The 17,485-nt window shown below is 60.5% G+C and overlaps 2 protein-coding genes across 3 annotated transcripts in view; one reads left to right on the forward strand and one right to left on the reverse strand.

Moving 5' to 3' along the window:
- Positions 1 to 1,464, forward strand: part of LOC105854331 (keratin, type II cuticular Hb1-like) — a 5,287-nt gene extending 3,823 nt beyond the window's left edge. Inside the window, exons 6-8 of the mRNA XM_012732308.1 lie at positions 9 to 136; positions 297 to 328; positions 842 to 1,464. Of these exons, the coding sequence (XP_012587762.1) occupies positions 9 to 136; positions 297 to 328; positions 842 to 1,020 (339 nt within the window). The 3' untranslated portion in view covers positions 1,021 to 1,464. The remainder of the gene's footprint in view (positions 1 to 8; positions 137 to 296; positions 329 to 841) is intronic.
- Positions 1,465 to 2,602: 1,138 nt separating this feature from the next.
- KRT7 (keratin 7, type II) lies at positions 2,603 to 17,213 on the reverse strand. 2 transcript variants are annotated; one of them, XM_012732414.1, is made up of 9 exons: positions 16,839 to 17,213; positions 14,623 to 14,834; positions 12,066 to 12,126; positions 11,046 to 11,141; positions 9,603 to 9,767; positions 8,445 to 8,570; positions 6,125 to 6,345; positions 3,191 to 3,225; positions 2,603 to 2,895 (listed from the first exon to the last, which is right to left on the reverse strand). In XM_012732414.1, exons 1-9 carry the CDS (start codon positions 17,139 to 17,141, stop codon positions 2,741 to 2,743), a joined length of 1,374 nt encoding a protein of 457 aa, XP_012587868.1. In that variant the 5' UTR covers positions 17,142 to 17,213; the 3' UTR covers positions 2,603 to 2,740. The 2 variants fall into 2 exon arrangements, with proteins under 2 accessions (XP_012587868.1, XP_012587870.1); XM_012732416.1 differs by lacking the exons at positions 2,603 to 2,895; positions 3,191 to 3,225 and adding an exon at positions 5,649 to 5,717.
- Between the last annotated feature and the right edge of the window lie 272 nt (positions 17,214 to 17,485).

Genomic DNA, 17,485 nt, shown 5'->3' on the forward strand with positions numbered 1-17,485 from the left:
TGGAGGAGGCCCTGCAGAAGGCCAAGCAGGACATGGCCTGCCTGCTCAAGGAGTACCAGGAGGTGATGAACTCCAAGCTGGGCCTGGACATCGAGATCGCCACCTACAGGCGCCTGCTGGAGGGCGAGGAGCACAGGTGAGATCACCCCGGGGAGGGTGTCTCCTGAGTCTCCCCAACAGTGCTGAGCATGTTTGCACACTATTTGCACCTAACGAGCATTAAATTTGCTTGGAGAAGGGAATTTACAAGTTTGGCTCCCCACAACTAATCCTTGTCTCTGTTTGCTCCCCACCAGGTTGTGTGAGGGAGTTGGTTCCGTCAACGTCTGTAAGTAATCTATGCTGTTACTTCTGAGTAAAGACTTGGGGTTCCCCGGAGGGAGGACATTTTCCTGGAAGGGCAGCTGGTGACTATTTTAGGCTCCTGGGGTGGGGAGCCTTCTGAATACTCAGCTGTGTCTGTCACTGACAGGAGCCACAGCCATGACACTTCATGAGTAAGGTTGTTGGGTTCCCGTAGATCTGTACTCACAAAACAGGCGGCCACGGGGGCAAGGGGCCTTCGTTTGAAGGATCTGAAGGAAGGGGGGACAGTGCAAGATTCGGATAAGTAGCTGCCCCACCTGGAGGGAGGGGCCCGCTAACCATTTACCGGAGATACCCAGGTCAGGCTGCAGCCAAAGGTGTCCAGGGTGAGGAGTTGGGGGGGTGGGGCAGTGGGGGGAGGGCCAGTGGGGGGGTCGAGGTGAAGGGGAGGGACTCTGAGCAAGAGAAGTGGCCTCTGCCCAGCTTCCCAGGGACTGAGCCCCGCCCCACCCCTGTCCCCTCCACCCCTCTCCAGGTGTCAGCAGCTCCCTCGGCGGGGTCGTCTGCGGGGACCTCTGCGTGTCCGGCTCCCGGCCGGTGACCGGCCCCGCGTGCAGCGCCCCCTGCAGCGGGAACCTGGCGGTCAGCACCGGCCTGTGCGCGCCCTGCGGCCAGAGCTGCGGCGGCAGCGTCCGCTCCGTGCGATTTGCCTAGTGCCTCGGATCTGCAAACGCGCCCTTCCGCCGACCGTCCCTGCCAGGCGGCGGGTGCCAGCTCAGGACACGGCTGACCCCGACGGGGCGGGGCTTCAGGATCCTCAGCCTGACCGCCCACACCGCGGCCCTCTCGCTCGCATCCAGCTCCTCGCTAGTCTCTTCCCTTCTCGCGGCGAGGGCCAGGCTGCTGGACCACACGCCTGGTACCTCTGCCCATGCCCAGGCGTCTAAATGGCCTCCTCACAGCCCCTGGCAAAGGTCCTGCCCTGCGGACTCAGGCTGCCAAGGCACAGATGGGCCAGCGTGCAGGGGGACCGCTGCCTCTCTGCCTCTGACTCCTGGCAACCGCGGCTTCCCCGCCCCCTCCAGGGGCCCCTGGGGCGCTGCCTAGCTACCTCTTTCTCGCGCTCATGCTGGGTTCCATGTTGCCAATAAAGCTCACGTTCCACGTAACTGCTCAGAATCTCCTTTGGTCTGTGCACATGGGCTTCGGGTTCTGCCCTCCTCCCTGGGAGTTTGCTGAAGAGCTGTGCTCAGCCGTCTGGGGGTGCAGGGCATTGCACCCACAGACCCAAAGCTGTTGATGCGCAGAAGCTGGAAGCAGAGCTGGAAGGGGTGTAGAAGGGCACCAGCAGTTTCAGCCCAGCTCCCCCAAATCCTGCAGGCCTCCTCACTTGCTGCTGCCGGAACACCAGGGGCCGCCCGCCAGCCCACCCACCCACCCCCACGCAGGAAAACCCTGCCATGGGAGCAAATAGAGGACCCCCCTAAAAGCCAACCATCTGAGGCAGCACCGCCACCAGCTCCCCTCTTGCGCACCCCAGGCACAAAGCTCTCCCCGCTGGCTGCTGCGGGCAGGAATAGACACTCCCTAGCGAGGGGCACACTCAGGCCCCCGTCAGAGACAGACGCAGACACACTGACACCCCACCGAGCGCAGACTCAGGCCAGAGATGTCCTCCCTCGCCCGCTCCCCCATCCAGAGGCACAGCCTCCCTCCACCCAAATGCCCGGGCTCAGAGGCCCCACCAGGGAGGCGCCCCGCACCCTAGTCCCCTTCCAAACCAACAGACACCTCCTCCCTCGTCACCCCACAGAATCCGCCTCAGAGGCCCCCTCGAGGGCCCCCGCGGCCCTAAGAGCCTGCACCAGGAAGGGCCCGGGCAGCTGGTCTGAGTTGGCTGGTCAGCCCGAAACCCAGGCCTGGGGCAGCTGAATGTTTGTGCCTCTCACCACCAAGGAATGCGCTCTGGCAGCTGAGGCAAGGGGGTGGCAGCCGCAGCCCTCCCCCCCAGCAGGAGATGCCTCCCTCAGGCAGCCAGAACCTCCCCGGCCTGTGTCTTGGCTTTCTCAGGAGAGGGGCTGGAGTCTGCCCAGCCGGGGAGCCCAGGCCTCACGCTGGACCCAAGCTCCTGGGAGCAGCACCCCAAACCCCATGGCACCAAACTCTCGCATCTCCTGCACGAGTGGCTTCCAGCTCCCAGGGCAGACCCCGCTTTCGAGGGCCTGTGCCCACCCCTTCCGCACCCCACCTGACGCAGCCAGGATACCAGGCACAGGGCGAGGCGCTCCCCCAGGCCTCAAAGGGGCTGCTTTATTGGGGTCTCTTCTGACATCTGTTTTCGAGTCACCGTGGTGTCTTGGGGGCCAGGGAGGAGACAGGAGCGCACCCTCCTGGGTCTGTGGGAGGAGGGTGTGTGGCTCCCCACACTTAGGGCTCAGCTGTGAGCGTTCCAGCTGGTGACGCACGAGGTCTTGGCAGAAAGGGTCTTGCAGGCCACAGGCCCCCTGCCACTCGAGAAGCTCAGGGCATTACTGCCCATGGTCCCCCCAAAGGTGAGTCTGCTGCCGCTGCTACTGGTGGTTTGCACAGCTGCAAGAGACGGCGGAATGTACCCCGTCAGCGGACCCCACCGGAGGCTCCCTCCCTTCACTCCACGCCACCCTCTTGCTGCAGCCCCTCCCCCCAGAGCCCCCACCCTTCCCAGGGACCCTGGGGCGTGGCGGGGGCTGCGTCCTCACACAGCTGCCTGCACAGGCACCCACTGGAAGCTGCTGAAGGACAGGAGGCCACAGCCCTCACCAGAGCAGGGTCTCCAGGCCGTGCCCATCCTACAAACCCAGCCCAGCCCGCACAGTGCGGGTTCAGGCCCCAGCCCAGGACTCACAAAGTTTCAGTGTTCTCATTCCGTCTTCGGCCAACCTGGAGGGCAGAGGCGAGAGTGTGAGCAGGCTCTGTCCCCCCACTAGAGGAAGCGGTCCCAGCACCCTCCTCCTTTGCACCCCCCCTTCCAGGCTTCCTTCAGCAAAATGAGCCAGGGGAGGGGCTCTCGGGCCCTCCTCTCTACCTCCAGGACTGGGCTTTGGCTCAGAGCTTTCATTTCCTCGCCAGAAAATGAGGCCTAACTCAGTACCCACTCACAGCGTTGCTGGGGAGGGCTCAGTACCATCGTCCACGAAGCCCCGGCGGGCAAGATTCTGCACACGGTGGCTGCTTTTATTATTTATGTAGTCAGGTGTCTCCCCTCACCAGACCATAACATCCTGCAGCCTACTGATTCCTGGACCTCCACCCCCGAGCACAGATCTGACACTAGTTATTACTTAATGTGTGTTGAAATAATCAGTGAATTGTTGACGGAGTGAATTTAGCTCCAGCTGGGATAAGGAGGGAGAGGGTAGGTAGGTGGGGTGGCTTTAAGCTGCCTGTGGGACTGAAACAGGTCTTGCACTGGAAATTAAAAATTCATCTGAGACATCTGGGTGTGCTTGTTTTGTGACTCACAGCCCATTGTCACCAAGCCCTTGGCCTTGGGCATGAGTTTACTCTGAGGGAGGAGGGGAGACCTCACTTTTGTGGCAGTGGGAAGGAAGGCCCAGCAGGCCACAGCTGCCCCAAGCCCAGGAAGGGGCAGAGCAGAGCCCACGGGCAGTACGGGGGTGGGGAGACACCCCAGGAAGCTTCCAGGCTCCTTCTACTGCAGGACCTCGCTCAGACATGGTGGGGAGGGAAGCCGGCTGCAGTAGGGCAGCAGAGTCACGTAGGAATGCCTGGCACAAAGCCTCGAGACCTCAGAAGGAAGGTTCCAGAATGTCTAAGGCTCTTGTGGTTTTTCTTTTTCTTACCTCATTCTAAATAAATATTTGCTTTTATGCCTAATTTTATTTCTGTAACTTTGCAATCTGAAAGGGCCCTCCAAATTGCATGAGCTTCCAAACCACAAACCCTGGGGGTTAAGGAGGAAAAAAGAAGGAATCCATCTCTGTGCACTGGAGGTGCACTCACTTCAGAAGAGCCAGACCTGGGCCCTGATGAGAGCGACCTGGACGGACCAGGCTTCTCAGGCAGCGTCTGTAATCGTTGTGTGATCTTGGACATGGCACCCTAACTCCAGCCTTCAGCCTGCCCATGGGGGAAGTGAGTGGATCAGGCCCACTCCAGGGGTCTCTAAGCCCTGACTCCTTTTTTTTTTTTTTTAAGATTTGTTTATGCATACAGAACTGAGGTACAGGCCAGAGAGGATTCACCAGAGTGGGGAGCAGAACAGGCAGATCGAAGAAGCACACTGCTGAGGGGAGCAGTGGCCAGGTCAGGAGAGGTCTGCCGCGCCATGGGGGTCACCTCCCTGGCCGGGATCGAACTCGTGCCAAAGCGGCTGCTGATAGCTTCGCAGTGCTGGGCTTTAACCCACTGTGCCACCAGGGAGGGCCCTGCGCTCTGACTTCTATGAGAAAAATGTGTTCCCTAGAAAGTGGGGTCCCTCCCTGACACAGGATGGTGCAAGAGAGACTTCAGCAGGGGCAGCTGAGCTCTGGGGCTGCACTGTGCCCCCAATCAGCTGCTCTCTCATCCCAGAGGCCTCTGATGTTCAACTCCTTTTCCCACAAAAACTAAATGCCAAGCGAGGGAGGGTCAACTGCAGTGGCTGAGAGCCTTCCTCTCCCTCCCACCCCTCATCAACCCACAGGCTGCTGCCACCCACATCCAGGCACTCTGCCCCCAGCACCCCCTCACTCCCCAGTTCTTTCCCCTCCACTCCATTCATCCTGAGTTCCCTCTTCCCCACCCCTGGAGGAAAGTAACTGAAAAGAAAACAGCTCTTTGTGAATTCAGCATTTTGCAAGTGGCAAATATCTGTCTCCCAGATCAATAGGCCTCTCCAGGTAGATCTGCATGGTAGATCTGCATGACCTACCTTTGCCTTGGGTCCGACAAGCCAAGTCATGATTCCTCCTTCTAAGCCTTTGTTCCTGCAGTTCCCTCTCACTCTCTCCTCCAAGTTCTAAACTTCCCCAAGGCACAACTCTAAAGCCCTGTCTGTGGACTGAGCAAATGGACAAGCCCATCAATGAATGAATGAATGAATGAGTAGTGAGTGGATGAATGAATGAATGAACCAATGAATGAATGAATGAATCGATGAATGAGTGAGTGAATGAATGAATGAGAATGAAGGCCCCAACTTCATGGACGAATGAATGAATGAACCAATGAATGGGAATGAAGGCCCCAACTTCATGGACCTATTTCTTCTGTGAAATTTGTGAAAAATTCCCTGCAAGACTTACCCCTCCATCCCAGCCTCCTCTCTGGCTGGTGAGTAAGCAAATCTCCCTGGAGTCAGGGGGCAATGAAGCTCCTCCACCATGCTCAGTCGATCCCGCAACCTAGCGCTTTACTTAGCAAGAAGTGGCCTGGTGCGGAGGAAGACGCTGGGCCAGGGCTCAGCAGAACATGACTGCACACTGGCCCCGCCCCTTCAATTACACGGAGCCACAATTTCCCCTCCACCGACTAGGGGATCAGCACTACCTGGCCTGTTTACCCAAATGTGCTTTGAGGATCCAGTTGCACCAATGGTCTGCTGGTGACCACACTCACGAAGGGACTCTGGACACTCAAAGCTGACACCACAGGGTCTTTCCTTCTAAAACGCCATGACTTCAAGTGGAAAGGGGCATCCGCTGAACCGCCCTGGACCGCCCACACCCCCTGCCCTATGGAAGAGGATCCACAGGCAACACTTCAATACATGAACCTGGGATGGAGCCCCAGGCCAGCTGGGCATTGAGGGGGCGCCCACCCGGCCCCCCTTCCTCACCGGCTCTCCTCGCCCTCCAGCAGCTTCCTGTAGGTGGCGATCTCGATGTCCAGGCCGAGCTTCACGTTCATGAGCTCCTGGTACTCGCGCAGCTGCCGGGCCATGTCCTGCTTGGCCTGGGTCAGAGCAGCCTCCAGCTCGTTCAGCTTGGCCTGGGCGTCCTTCAGGGCCAGCTCCCCCTGCTCCTCGGCCTCGGCGATGGCGGCCTCCAGCTTGTCTCGCTGTGGGCAGCAGGGGAGCTGTGAGCCAGGGCTGGGTGGCACCAATCATTGCCTTTCCTGCCCCCATCTGCCATGAGCTGCGGGGCAACTTGTTACGGCAGCTTTCTGGGCGCCAGCCTACTCCCCCAGCACCAAGGAATCCCAAGGGTCAAAAACACGGGCTGTGATGCCCAATGTGCACGTTCCCTCCTGGCGCTTCCTCTTCCTAGCTCTGGGACCTTGGGTGAAGCAACTCTTCTAAGCCAAAGTCTCCTCTTTTCTAAAATAGCAATAATCGGGCCTCCCTGGTGGCACAGCGGCTTTAAGTGCAGCCCTGCAAAGCTGGCTGCAGCCACTGCAGCATGAGTTCAAATCCCAGCCTGGAGTTGACCCACAGGGCGCAGCAGACCTCTCCTGTCTCCCCACTGCTCCCCTCAGCAGTGGATTTCAGACCATCTGCCTGGCCTGTTCTTGCATGTATGTATAAATGAATAAATCTTTAAAATGTTTATTTATTTAAATAAATAAATGAAATAGCAAAAATCACAGGGATACTGCAGAGGTTAAATAAAATAATGTGCAAGGCCCTGGCCCAGCATCTAGAATACAGTGAGAACCTAACACACGCTGCTATGATTAGCATTGCTAACAAAGGTTTCTATGATTTACAGATGCACAGAATTTACAGGTACACAGACCTCAGCCAAAGCCCTAGTTTGAGTGTCCAAGTTTCTGGCAGCTGACGAGCACCAAAATCTACCTTCAAAATAAATGCTCAATATGGAACAGGCCCAGCACAGGGGGTGTGGGCAAGAGATGCTGCTTGGAGCCCTCAGACCAAGCAGTCCCTGCACTGGGGGGCTTATCCCCCACAATCAGGCGCTGATGTAGTCCCAGGCCTCCGCTCGTCACCTCAGAGGCCAGCGGCAGCCACGGCAGGATGCCGCCTCGCCCCTCTTGCCCACCATTCTCCACCTCCCCTCTCCCGTCAGCTCATGCCGCTGCCTCCCGGTCCAGCGCCCCCATCTGAGCCAGGAGGCCCTCCAACACCCTCGGCCCCTTGCCCAGGGATCAGCACCCTTCCCCACGGTGCCCCCCGCACCGTCCCCAGTGGCAGGGGTGGTAGACACCCTAAGTCTGGTTCTCGCTCTGTCCTGCCATAGGAGAGGAGAGCTGGACCGGGCAGAAGCTGCGATATTTACGAAAGTGCCGCTCATCACTCTCCCTCCCCACCTGGAAGCTGGCACACTTCACAGGTGATTCACAGCCTGTGTCTGTGCCAGGAGGCGGCCTCCGCCCCGGTACAAACAGGCCTGCAGGGATCCCAGGGAAGGACATCACTGAATAAATCACCCCCCCATCCCATCCCCCAGCTCATCTGGAAATTTCGCCCTGAAGCTGCTGTGCGCGCCACCTTCCCTCCACCCCTCGACAGACACCTGCTCCCGCTGCCGCATCCAACCTGAGCCTCAGCGCCCCGCCCCCACTGCACGCACGTCCTCCCAGCAGCCCCTCGGACACTGTGCCCACACCGTGGGCCAGGAGCTGGGAACAAAGGCGCGTGAGCCAGACAGAGGGCACCCCCCTTCGCTTTCCACACTGCTCAGAAGTGGAGGGGCTGGGCTGGTGGCCGGGCTGGAGGGGCCATCTCTGGGAAGAGGCCTTCGACCTAAATCCCAGGAATGGGAAAGGGATGGCCGGGCCCAGCTGGGCAGACCACATTCCAGGTGCAGGGAAGACCGAGTGCAGGGGGCCTGAACATGCTTGGCAGACAAGGCACAGGAAGCCGCTCGTGTGGCCAGCGCTGGCGGTGGGAAAGGTCATGGGAGGGGACGGCATTCCTGCGGGCCTCTGTGCCTCCCCCAGGCTGAGGCACAGATAGAGCCTGATGCACCCAGAGCAGATGCGTGAAGCACGTGGTCGGTACCAATTTGGGGCTGGACGGTCGCTCCCCGACTGGCCACCCCTCCTCCCTCTGGCCTGAGCCAGGACCTGCCCAACATTCTGTCTGGAGAGCTCACTGGAGCTGATCAGCCTCCTGCCCCCTGAGCTTGGCCCAGGGGCTGCCCCTCACGGGCCCCAAGGAGCCCGGCGGCGCGAGACGAAGGGTCCGTCCCCACCTGGTTCTTGATGTTTTCGATATCGGCTTGCAGTCTCTGGATGGCTCGGTTGATCTCCAAAATCTCGTTGCGGGTGTTCTTGAGGTCCTCCCCGTGCTTGCCTGCCTGGGCCTGGAGAGTCTCAAACTGGAAGGACCACACAGAAACATGGCAGGTGTGGGCAGTCACAAGTGGCCGGTCGTCTCTGGGGCCAGAGAGGCCCCAGGTTCTGAGCAACCAGGCTCCCATCTTCCATCCCAGGGAAGGGCCTGCCACCCCCAGCAACCTTGCCCTAGTCCAGAACATCAGACTATGGAGCAGTGGGGTGTGTCCGGGCGCAGCCGGGCTCAGCCTTCTCCAAGCCCAGATGGGAGCACAGGATGGATCCCTGGGACCCATCACCATTGACTTGGGACTCCCCATCCCCACCACGCCCGGTGCTGGAAGGCCAGTGGAGGTGAGACTCTCGCTTGTGAAGCACCCACACATCAGCCCCGCCCATTTCACACCCAGGCCGCGGAAGGCACCAGAGCAAGAGCCTGGACTCGCCGTCCTGGCTGGCACACCCACGTCCTCACAACTCCCTCTCTCAGACAGGCATCCTTGCATGCTCCTTTTACACCCTGCCTCAGGTTCCCTCCCCAGAGAGGTGCTGGACGCCATTCTCCACCACCCCCCAACCCCCTGAGCACCTCCCCGGGGCTGCCCCACCTCCAACATACCCACGACCTCCCTGACTAGAGCTCTAGGACCCACAATGCAGCCCCGGCTCGTCCACCTGCTAGCTGTGCGGTTAGGAAAGTTACTTGACCTCTCTGTGCCTTAGTTCCTCTTCTGTCGAACTGGGGTAATAATGTGTCTGCCTAAGAAGGCTGTTCTAGGGGTTAAATGAGGCAGGGCAGGTTAAACAGTTGCCGCCGCACTCCCTCAAACTGGGAGCACCTGGCAGATTTTAGCTACTGTAACTATTCATCCACATCCATGTCCTCTGCCCTAAACCCCATGAGGCCAGGATCTTCCCCTGGACAGTGGCCTTTGCATCCTCTTCCTCCAGGCACTGGAGAACACCCACAGACTAACTGACCCACCCTCAAAGGCTTGGGCCAAGCTCAGCAGTGAAGGAAGCTTCTATCCCACCAAGTTCTTGCCAAGAGGGCTGTGCTCCCGGTGGCCTCACACCTTGGTCTGGTACCAGGACTCAGCCTCGGCCCGGCTGTGGTTGGCGATCTCCTCGTAATGGGCCTTGACCTCGGCGATGATGCCGTCCAGGTCCAGGCTACGGTTGTTGTCCATGGACAGGACCACGGACGTGTCCGAGATCTGGGACTGCAGCTCACTGATCTCCTGTGGGGGCCAGACAGGAGGTGGGGTCTTGGGGCGCCACCCAGGCCCCGTCCCACGCTCACCCTGGGGTTCCCCACACGCTACCAACAAAAACGGAAGCCAGGGCCAATGTAGGCCTCAGTCGCCAGGCATTTGAGGCATGCACCCAGCGCCCGCTAAGCAGACCCTGTCCATCCTGACACCCCAAAGAGCCCATCACAACCTCCAAGACCAGAGCGTCTCCAGGGAGGGAGGTAAAGCAAGCGCGTGTGGTGAGCTGTGAGGGCCGCATGCCACAGAGCTGCACGAGCATGCCTCCCCTCGGCAGCCTTTCGTCCCGCCTGTAAGGGCTGAATGTATGCCCAGGGAAACACGCGTACTGTTGCCTGAGAAGGTATTGTTATTAAATCCGTTTCTACAGCCCTGTTCCATAGCCACAATGTAAGGCTGCAAAAATGGGTACCAAGATGACAAAACTCAGCCAGCCGGTCTGCTTTAATTTCACTCTTGACTCAGTTTTTGGAACAATGAGGACGTACTTCTTCCACAGGAAGCACGCATGCGCACGGAATGTGTGCTACTCCTGAAAGACCTGCCCTGAGGTTACAGCTGCTGGAAGTCAGCCTCAGGGCCCAAGGCCCTAAAATGAACACGTGTGGGAATTCACTCCACGGGGCTGATGCAGGCAACAGGAGAGCAAAAGAGAGCAGAGACCTGGCCTGAACCTTTTGCCACTCATGGATTCCTGTGCCCAGAAAGAATAAAGAGCAGGCTGAATGGCTGCACCCTTCAAATTGCCCCAGAGGCAGGGGGTAGACAGATGACCCCACCAGGAATCGTAGGGGGTGACATGCTGACCCCAGAGGCAGGGGGTAAACCAGATGACCCCACCAGGAACCGTAGGGGGTGACATGATGACCCCAGAGGCAGGGGGTAAACCAGATACCCCACCAGGAACCGTAGGGGGTGACATGATGACCCCAGAGGCACGGGGTAGACCAGATGACCCCACAAGAAACCATAGGGGGTGACATGATGACCCCACAGGCAGGGGATAGACCAGATGACCCCACCAGGAACCGTAGCAGGTGACATGACCCCAGAGGCAGGAGGTAGACCAGATGACCCCACCAGGAACCATAGCGGGTGACATGATGACCCCAGAGGCAGGAGGTAGACCAGATGACCCCACCAGGAACTGTAGCAGGTGACATGATGGCCCCAGAGGCAGGGGGTAGACCAGATGACCCCACCAGGAACTTTAGCGGGTAACATGCCTCCCACCCCCAAAGTCCTAACCGCCTCATAGAGGATCCTCAGGAAGTTGATCTCATCTTTCAGGGCGTCCACCTTGGCTTCCAGCTCCACCTTACTCATGTAGGCGGCGTCCACGTCCTGGTAAGAAGGGAAGAGGGACACCATGTCCTTAGGGCACAGAGCATTTAGTGGCGCTGACCAACCCGCAGAGCCAGGGACCACCTCCTCCACTGAGAACATGGTTTCGCCAGGTGCCTGACAGGACGTTTCCTCTATAGGCCTTCCTGGCTACAGGACAGATGTCCCCGCACACGCCAGGACCTGAGGCGCCTTCTCAGCACCAGTAGCCCAGGGCGGCCTGCAGACCCTCACTTCGCAGCTGACGGGTTCCCGAGGGCGCCCCGCGCAGAGACACACATCACTGCCTCAGCACCCCCAGCTCTGGGACCTTGAACAAGTCGCGCCAATCCTGCGAGTCCCAGCCTCTCACCGTCAAATAAGGCAGAGTAAGCCCAAGGCAGACACCGGCAACCCTCCCCGAGACAGCACGTCCACGCGGGTTAGCTCAGGCGGGTTTGCTCTGGCCGTGGGCTTGGAACCGGAGCCGCTCAATCCGCGGCTCGTTCACTCAGCATCTCAAGTCCAGCCCCGCTAAGCTACGCCCGAGACCTTCCAAGCTCAACCTGCACCTGTCCAGGGACAGGAACTCACTGCCTCGAGGCTCTTCATGCGTCCCTTTGGGCCCCCTTGTCTGGAGTGAGATGTGTCGCTGATGGAGCGCTCCCTCACTCCGTGCTCAATCTGCCTTTTCAACCTCCATCCTTTGGTCTGACCCCCGAACAAGCCTAACGGCTCCCCAAATACCCACACACATATATGCAAGGACACACGGGCGCACCCGAGCCACACGGGCTTCCAGGTGGCCCCGTCTTCAGCCCAGCCTTCCCTTCCTACTTCGCAGGCCAGACCTGAGCTCAGGTCCCCGGGGCAGCTCAGGTGGGAGCCCCACGTGGCATCCCTTCCCTCGGCTTTACAAACACCCCAGCCCGTGCGCCCGCTCACCTTCTTCAGCACCACAAACTCATTCTCAGCAGCCGTGCGCAGGTTAACTTCCTCCTCGTACCTGCAACAGAGGTTGGAGCGTGGGTACCCGACCCAGCTCCGCCTCTACCCCCTCGCATGCAGAGGGGAGAGAGACTGCCCACCGGGCTCCGCCCTCCCTAACGATACACCTGAACAAACAGGTGTCAGCTCTGAAGCAGGTGTCCCTGACCTCTCATGGCTACCTGACGGCGTTGCGCCGGACACGGGAGGGAGGGTGGCGGAGAGGATGGGAGCAGACGTGAAGGAAAAGGCAGAGTGGTCGCCGCGCGGTGACCTCCGCGCACAGGGGCTGCCCCATGTGTGCTCCCCGCGTGAGCCCAGGAAACCTCAGAACAAGCTGCAGCAACGGTGCTGGGCGACCCCGGGCCGGCGGGTGGCACAGAGAGGCGCAGGGCTCTGCTCAGTGGCTGAGCAGCTCTGTGGCAATGCCTGACTGGCAGCCTGGCAGTCCATGCCAGACCGAGTCTGTGCCGGGCTTCAATCTAGTCCCACCTCCTGGGGGTGAAGAAGGGCCTGGAGAGAAGGAGCCCCATGGGTCAGGAAGGGACACACAGAGTCCTAGCCCCAAGCTGAACCCCACAGCCCCACCCCCATCACGCTCTCCCAGGGAACCAGCCTCCCACACGCAGGCATCAGCACGCAGGACACAGCGAGCCTGCAGGCCCGGTGCCGGCCACTCTTTCATTGCTCCTATTTATTTGGGGAACTCAGCGATACCCAAGAACTGCTGCGTTGCAGCTGGGGCACCCTGGAGGGTGGGGGGAGCAGGGTGCTTGGAGAGGCAGAGCCCCCCCAGGAGGCTGGACTCCCAAGGTCCCCTCCCTGAGGTCTTCTAGAATGACCAAAATACCTCCGCGCCTGCCTGGCCTCGGGCACTGGTCCAGAGACTGCGCCCAGGGGAGCCCCATGCACAGCTGCATCCCACCCCCATCCCCCCCCCCCCCCACCCCGCCCCTGCCAGGGTCTCATCAGCCACGCCCTAGGGAGGCACTCAGGGCTCCTGGGTCAGGCAGTGCTTGAGCCACAGACAGGAACCCAGGACAGCAGGGGCTCCCTGGCTGCAGAGCAGCAGGGACCTTCCCTGCCATGCACCTGTCTGGTCCACCTGCTGTGGGATTAATTCTGTTGACTGTGGCCCAGGGGAAGTATGGGGGGAGGGCGGAGGGGGAACCTTCCACAGAGGCCTTTGTTTGTTCTGCCTCCAGTCAGGGCCAGCAGGGCTTAGTCATGCACCCCCAGGTGCACAAGCACTCACTTTCCCCAGTGCTGGGCTGGGAGTGAGGTTGGGGTGAGGCGGAGCCCCCCAACCAGCCTCAGGCTTGGGTTTCTATTCAATGAGAAAAGAGAGTGCAGGTGCCTCAAGGGCCCTGCACAGCCCCCCTTCCCCGCCCCCCCCAGCTCCCAGCCTCCCTCCTGGTCTGCCCTGCCAGATGCACCCTCAGCTTCCACACTGCTCCCCCTGGCCCCCAAGGATTGCCTGCCCCCCCTTGCTTCTCTCCATTCCAAGTGACTCCATGTCTCTTCCTGGAAGTCAGGGACCCCAGACTCAAGTCCCAGCAGTCCTAGTGATCGGCTTTGCCAGCTCAGGCCAGTCCCTGACCCTCTCTGGTCTCTAATTCCTCACCTGAAAAACATGGAGCTGCTCTAGAATAATCTGGGAGGTGGTACAAATCCTGGCACCTGTTATGGGGCACCTGGGCCCTGTCCTCTCTGGGGAGAAAGTGAACCAGGTCAGGGCTAGGAGGACCTATTTCCCTGGGTGTTTCAGCAGATAAAAATGCTAGGCCAGGCCCTCCCTGGAGGCGCAGTGGGTTAAAGCACAGCACTGAGAATCTAAAGCCGCTTCCACATGAGTTCAATTCCCGCCAGCCCCGGAGGTGACCACATGGTGTGGCAGACCTCTCCTGACCCGCCCGCTACTCCCCTCAGCAGTGTACTTCAACCATCTGCCTGTTCTGTTGCCCACTCTGTCTCTGGTGAAGCCTCTCACCGCCCCTGAGCCTCTGGCCTGTACCCCAGTTCTGTATGCACAAATAAAATAAAATCTTTAAAAAAAAAAAAAAAAATGCTAGGCCAGCCCTGGCAGCACAGGGCGCGGGTAGGGGCTGACCTTGCGGATTCCGGATTCCGATAGCCCTGGCAAAGGGCCTCCACCCACATTCCTGGAGGCCGCCAAGGCCTTCACTTCCTTGGCTGTTCTGGGTTGCAACCCTCCCCCCTCTCCACGACCCTTGGGTGTGAGTTCCCCTCCCTGCACCCCCTTGGCACGGGGCCCCTCCATCTCGGAGTCCCGTCCAGCAACCGCCCCAGTAAACCTCTCTCCTCTAAGAGCTTTGAGTGGGCCCCCTTCAGCAGCACCTTACAAAAATCAGCCCCAAGGGCAAAGCAGATTTGGGAGGGGCAGGAAGTGCGCCAGTGGAGACCTTCCCTGAGGTGCTATGTACAGCTGGCCCCCCAGCCCTGCCCAGAGGGCACTTGCACAGGGCGCCTAAGGGCCTCGGTGGGGACAGCGTACTTGTTCTTGAAGTCCTCCACCACCTCCTGCACGCCCCGCAGCTCCACCTCCAGGTGGCCCCCGTCCAGCTGCAGGCTCTCCAGCTTCTTCCTCAGGTGATCCAAGTGAGCCTCGAAGATGCCTTGGAGGTTGCTGCTCTTGGCTGACTTCAGCTCCTGCAGCAGGGCCCACTTGGTCTCCAGCAGCTTGTTCTGCTGCTCCAGGAACCGCACCTGGCAGGAGAACGGAGGTGGAAACGTGCGAGACCACACTGATGTCATTTTCTGGAGTTAGTGGCTTCAGAGTGCAGGGTCCTGGGCTTCCCTCTGGGAAAGGCATCCCCAGAGCTCCCCGTTTTTGCGGCACGTGGCGAGTTTCTCCACGAGACAGACGTGTTATATTTGAAGAGCAGGATTTTAGCGAAAAGCACAGAGGAGTAAAGGACACTGGCATGGCACAAGTGGGCAGGAAGAGTTGCCCTGGAAGGGACAGGTTTGCTGAGAGAGGCCTGCAAGGCCGCGCGGCCTCAGGAGAGCGGCCTCTGTGAGGGAGGTCAGTGCAGAGAACCCGGGCCGGCTGGTGCAGGTCCCCAGGTGGGAGGTGGCTGCCTTGCGAGGGAGAGTGGGTGGTGCAGGCACAGGCGGGCAGGACCGCTGCCCTGGGCCCCTGCAGACTGCCCAGATAGAGACCTGTCTCGGTGGCTCACTCCTTCTGAGCCTGGGTTTGTTGCTAATTTTGAATAAGCTGCGTAGGATCTGAAAGGGACAGGAGATTCCAAACGGGCTCAATCTCCATATCTTTCCCTTCTGGTCTGACTGTAGACAGTCCCTACAGCCGTCTGATGCCAGCTTGGATCTTGTGTTCTGTGAGCTAGGCATTGGGGCCGGAGGATCTCGGTCCTGTTAGCTGGGTCTTGTCTGTTCTACCGCCACCTCCAGCTCATGGCATTGGGTGAGCCCGGTTTTGGGGCCTCCTTTTCTCTGTTCTCACCCTCCATCAAGACCACGCCCCCCCACAGCAGGGCTGGGAGAGTCTCAGGCCACCAGGCAGGCCCATGCGTCCACTGGTCATTCCACATTCTGGGCCCCAGCCCTTGCCCCCTCCTCCAGGAAGCCCACCTTGAAGCTTTTCTGACAGGACCGTATCTCAAGCATCTTAGCGTGTGAAGGGGTCAGATCTGCCTGGCTCATCGGTGTGTCCTGAGGCTCGTGACCTAGGGTCTCCTACCTTCTCCGCTCCTGGTCACACGCAGGTGACCCTTAAACTCCCTCTCCGAGGACTTGCCCCTCCCAGTCTGTCCGGGACCTGGCTCAGCCCCTGTCCCTTCAAGCTGGGCCTCTGCTCTTCCTCCCTTAATGCCCTTTCTCTCCTTTCCCTTCCCTCCAACAAGGCTTGGGATAAGGTGCCACAATTAAGTCAGCGTGAAATGACACCTACTATGTGTCTGACTGACCCAGCGAGCCAGAGCAGCCAACAGCAAGGGGAGCCGGCCCCGCTGGCCTGGCAGCCTTAGCGGAAGGCAAAGGGTCAGGGAGGGCCCGGGACAGGGAAGCAGACAGGTAGAGGCAGCCGAGGGGAGACCTGGGCTCCGCTAGGAGGCAGCCCCAGCCAGAGGGTCCCAGCTGGGCCCCTGCTCCCGCCCCGCCCAGGCCCTCTCCTGCCCTCCCTGCCAACTCTCCCACCTTCCAACTGGTTTCTGTGCTCCAGGGACCCTCAATCCTCCCATCACCCCCAAGTGGGTTACCCCAAGGCAGGTGTAGCCTCATTTCCCACCACCAAAGGGAGGCGCCTCCCTCCCTCCAGTCTTCCATTCCCAGCATCTGCCTCAGCACAGACAGTACTGGAGAAAAAGGGGTTCCCCTCAGAGGGCAAGGGCCTGTCACCCCCTACTTCACGCTGACCCTGCACAACCCCTCTCAGAGAAAGGGGTCTGGGAGGGAGAACCCCTGCCCTGGCCACTGCCCAACTGCTAAGGGCAGACAGGCCCAGGCCCCACCCAGACACAGGTGGCCAGGGCCCCGCAGACCAGGGCTCGCTGCCAAAGGAAAGGGCAGGGCGTGTGGCAGAGAAGAGAGCACCCAGGAGGCTGAGGGGCACAAGAGCCGCGGGGTCCACCGGAAGGGGTGAGGCCGCACTGCTGGAGGGGACAGAGAAAGGCCCCGGCCCAGTCCCCCCACCCAGCCCACGCCCAGCGCAGCCAGGGCTGGGGCCAGCGGTGGACGGTGGTGGCCGCTCACCTTGTCGATGAAGGAGGCGAACTTGTTATTGAGGGTCTTGATCTGGTCGTGCTCCTCCTGGCGCACCTTCTGGAGGGTGGGGTCGATGTCCACCCGCAAGGGGACCAGCAGGTTCTGGTTGATGGTCACCGCCTGGATGGCGGAGCCCACGGCGCTCCCGGGGAAGGAGCGCGCAGCCCCCAGCGGCCTGCAGGCGCCCAGGCCGTAGAGGCTGCGGCTGCTGAAGCTGGCGGGACGCGTGGAGCTGGAGCGCATCTGCGCGCCGCGCGCGCTGAAGACTTGGCTGCCCAGGTGAATGGACATGGCTGTGGACGTGGCTGGACTTCGAAATGGCCGAAGAGGGGCCCGACTCGCTGGCCTCCGCAGCCCTGCCGCTTTTATCCGCTAGACGAGGACAGGACGGGCCGCGCCCAGGTAGGGGCGGGGCCGCCGCGGGCCACCCTCTCCACCAGCCGGGTCGGGCCCTGGAGGTGCTTCTGCGCCGGCACCGCCCTCCCCTCCCAGGCCCCCGCTTTCAGTCCCAGCCGGAATGGCCCAGACCGGACGGGGGAGAGCGGGAGAGCGCCCGGGATCCCCTCCGCCCTCTGCAGGTAGACTCAGCCCGGGAAACTGCAGCGCCTGCCCTCTGGAGTGGGTTCAGTCAGGGA

The sequence above is a fragment of the Condylura cristata genome, unplaced genomic scaffold (assembly GCF_000260355.1).
Source record: "Condylura cristata isolate star-nosed mole 26May11 unplaced genomic scaffold, ConCri1.0 scaffold00034, whole genome shotgun sequence".
Taxonomy (NCBI): domain Eukaryota; kingdom Metazoa; phylum Chordata; class Mammalia; order Eulipotyphla; family Talpidae; genus Condylura; species Condylura cristata.

Bases quoted from the DNA above. Each gene is read 5' to 3' on its own strand.
- KRT7 (XM_012732414.1), bottom strand. From the start codon at position 17,141: ATGTCCATTCACCTGGGCAGCCAAGTCTTCAGCGCGCGCGGCGCGCAG. The intron at 14,835-16,838 runs GTGAGCGGCCAC...TTCTCCTGCCAG, and splicing joins TCGCCTCCTTCATCGACAAG to GTGCGGTTCCTGGAGCAGCA. The intron at 8,571-9,602 runs GTGTGAGGCCAC...TGGTCCTTCCAG, and splicing joins AGTCCTGGTACCAGACCAAG to TTTGAGACTCTCCAGGCCCA.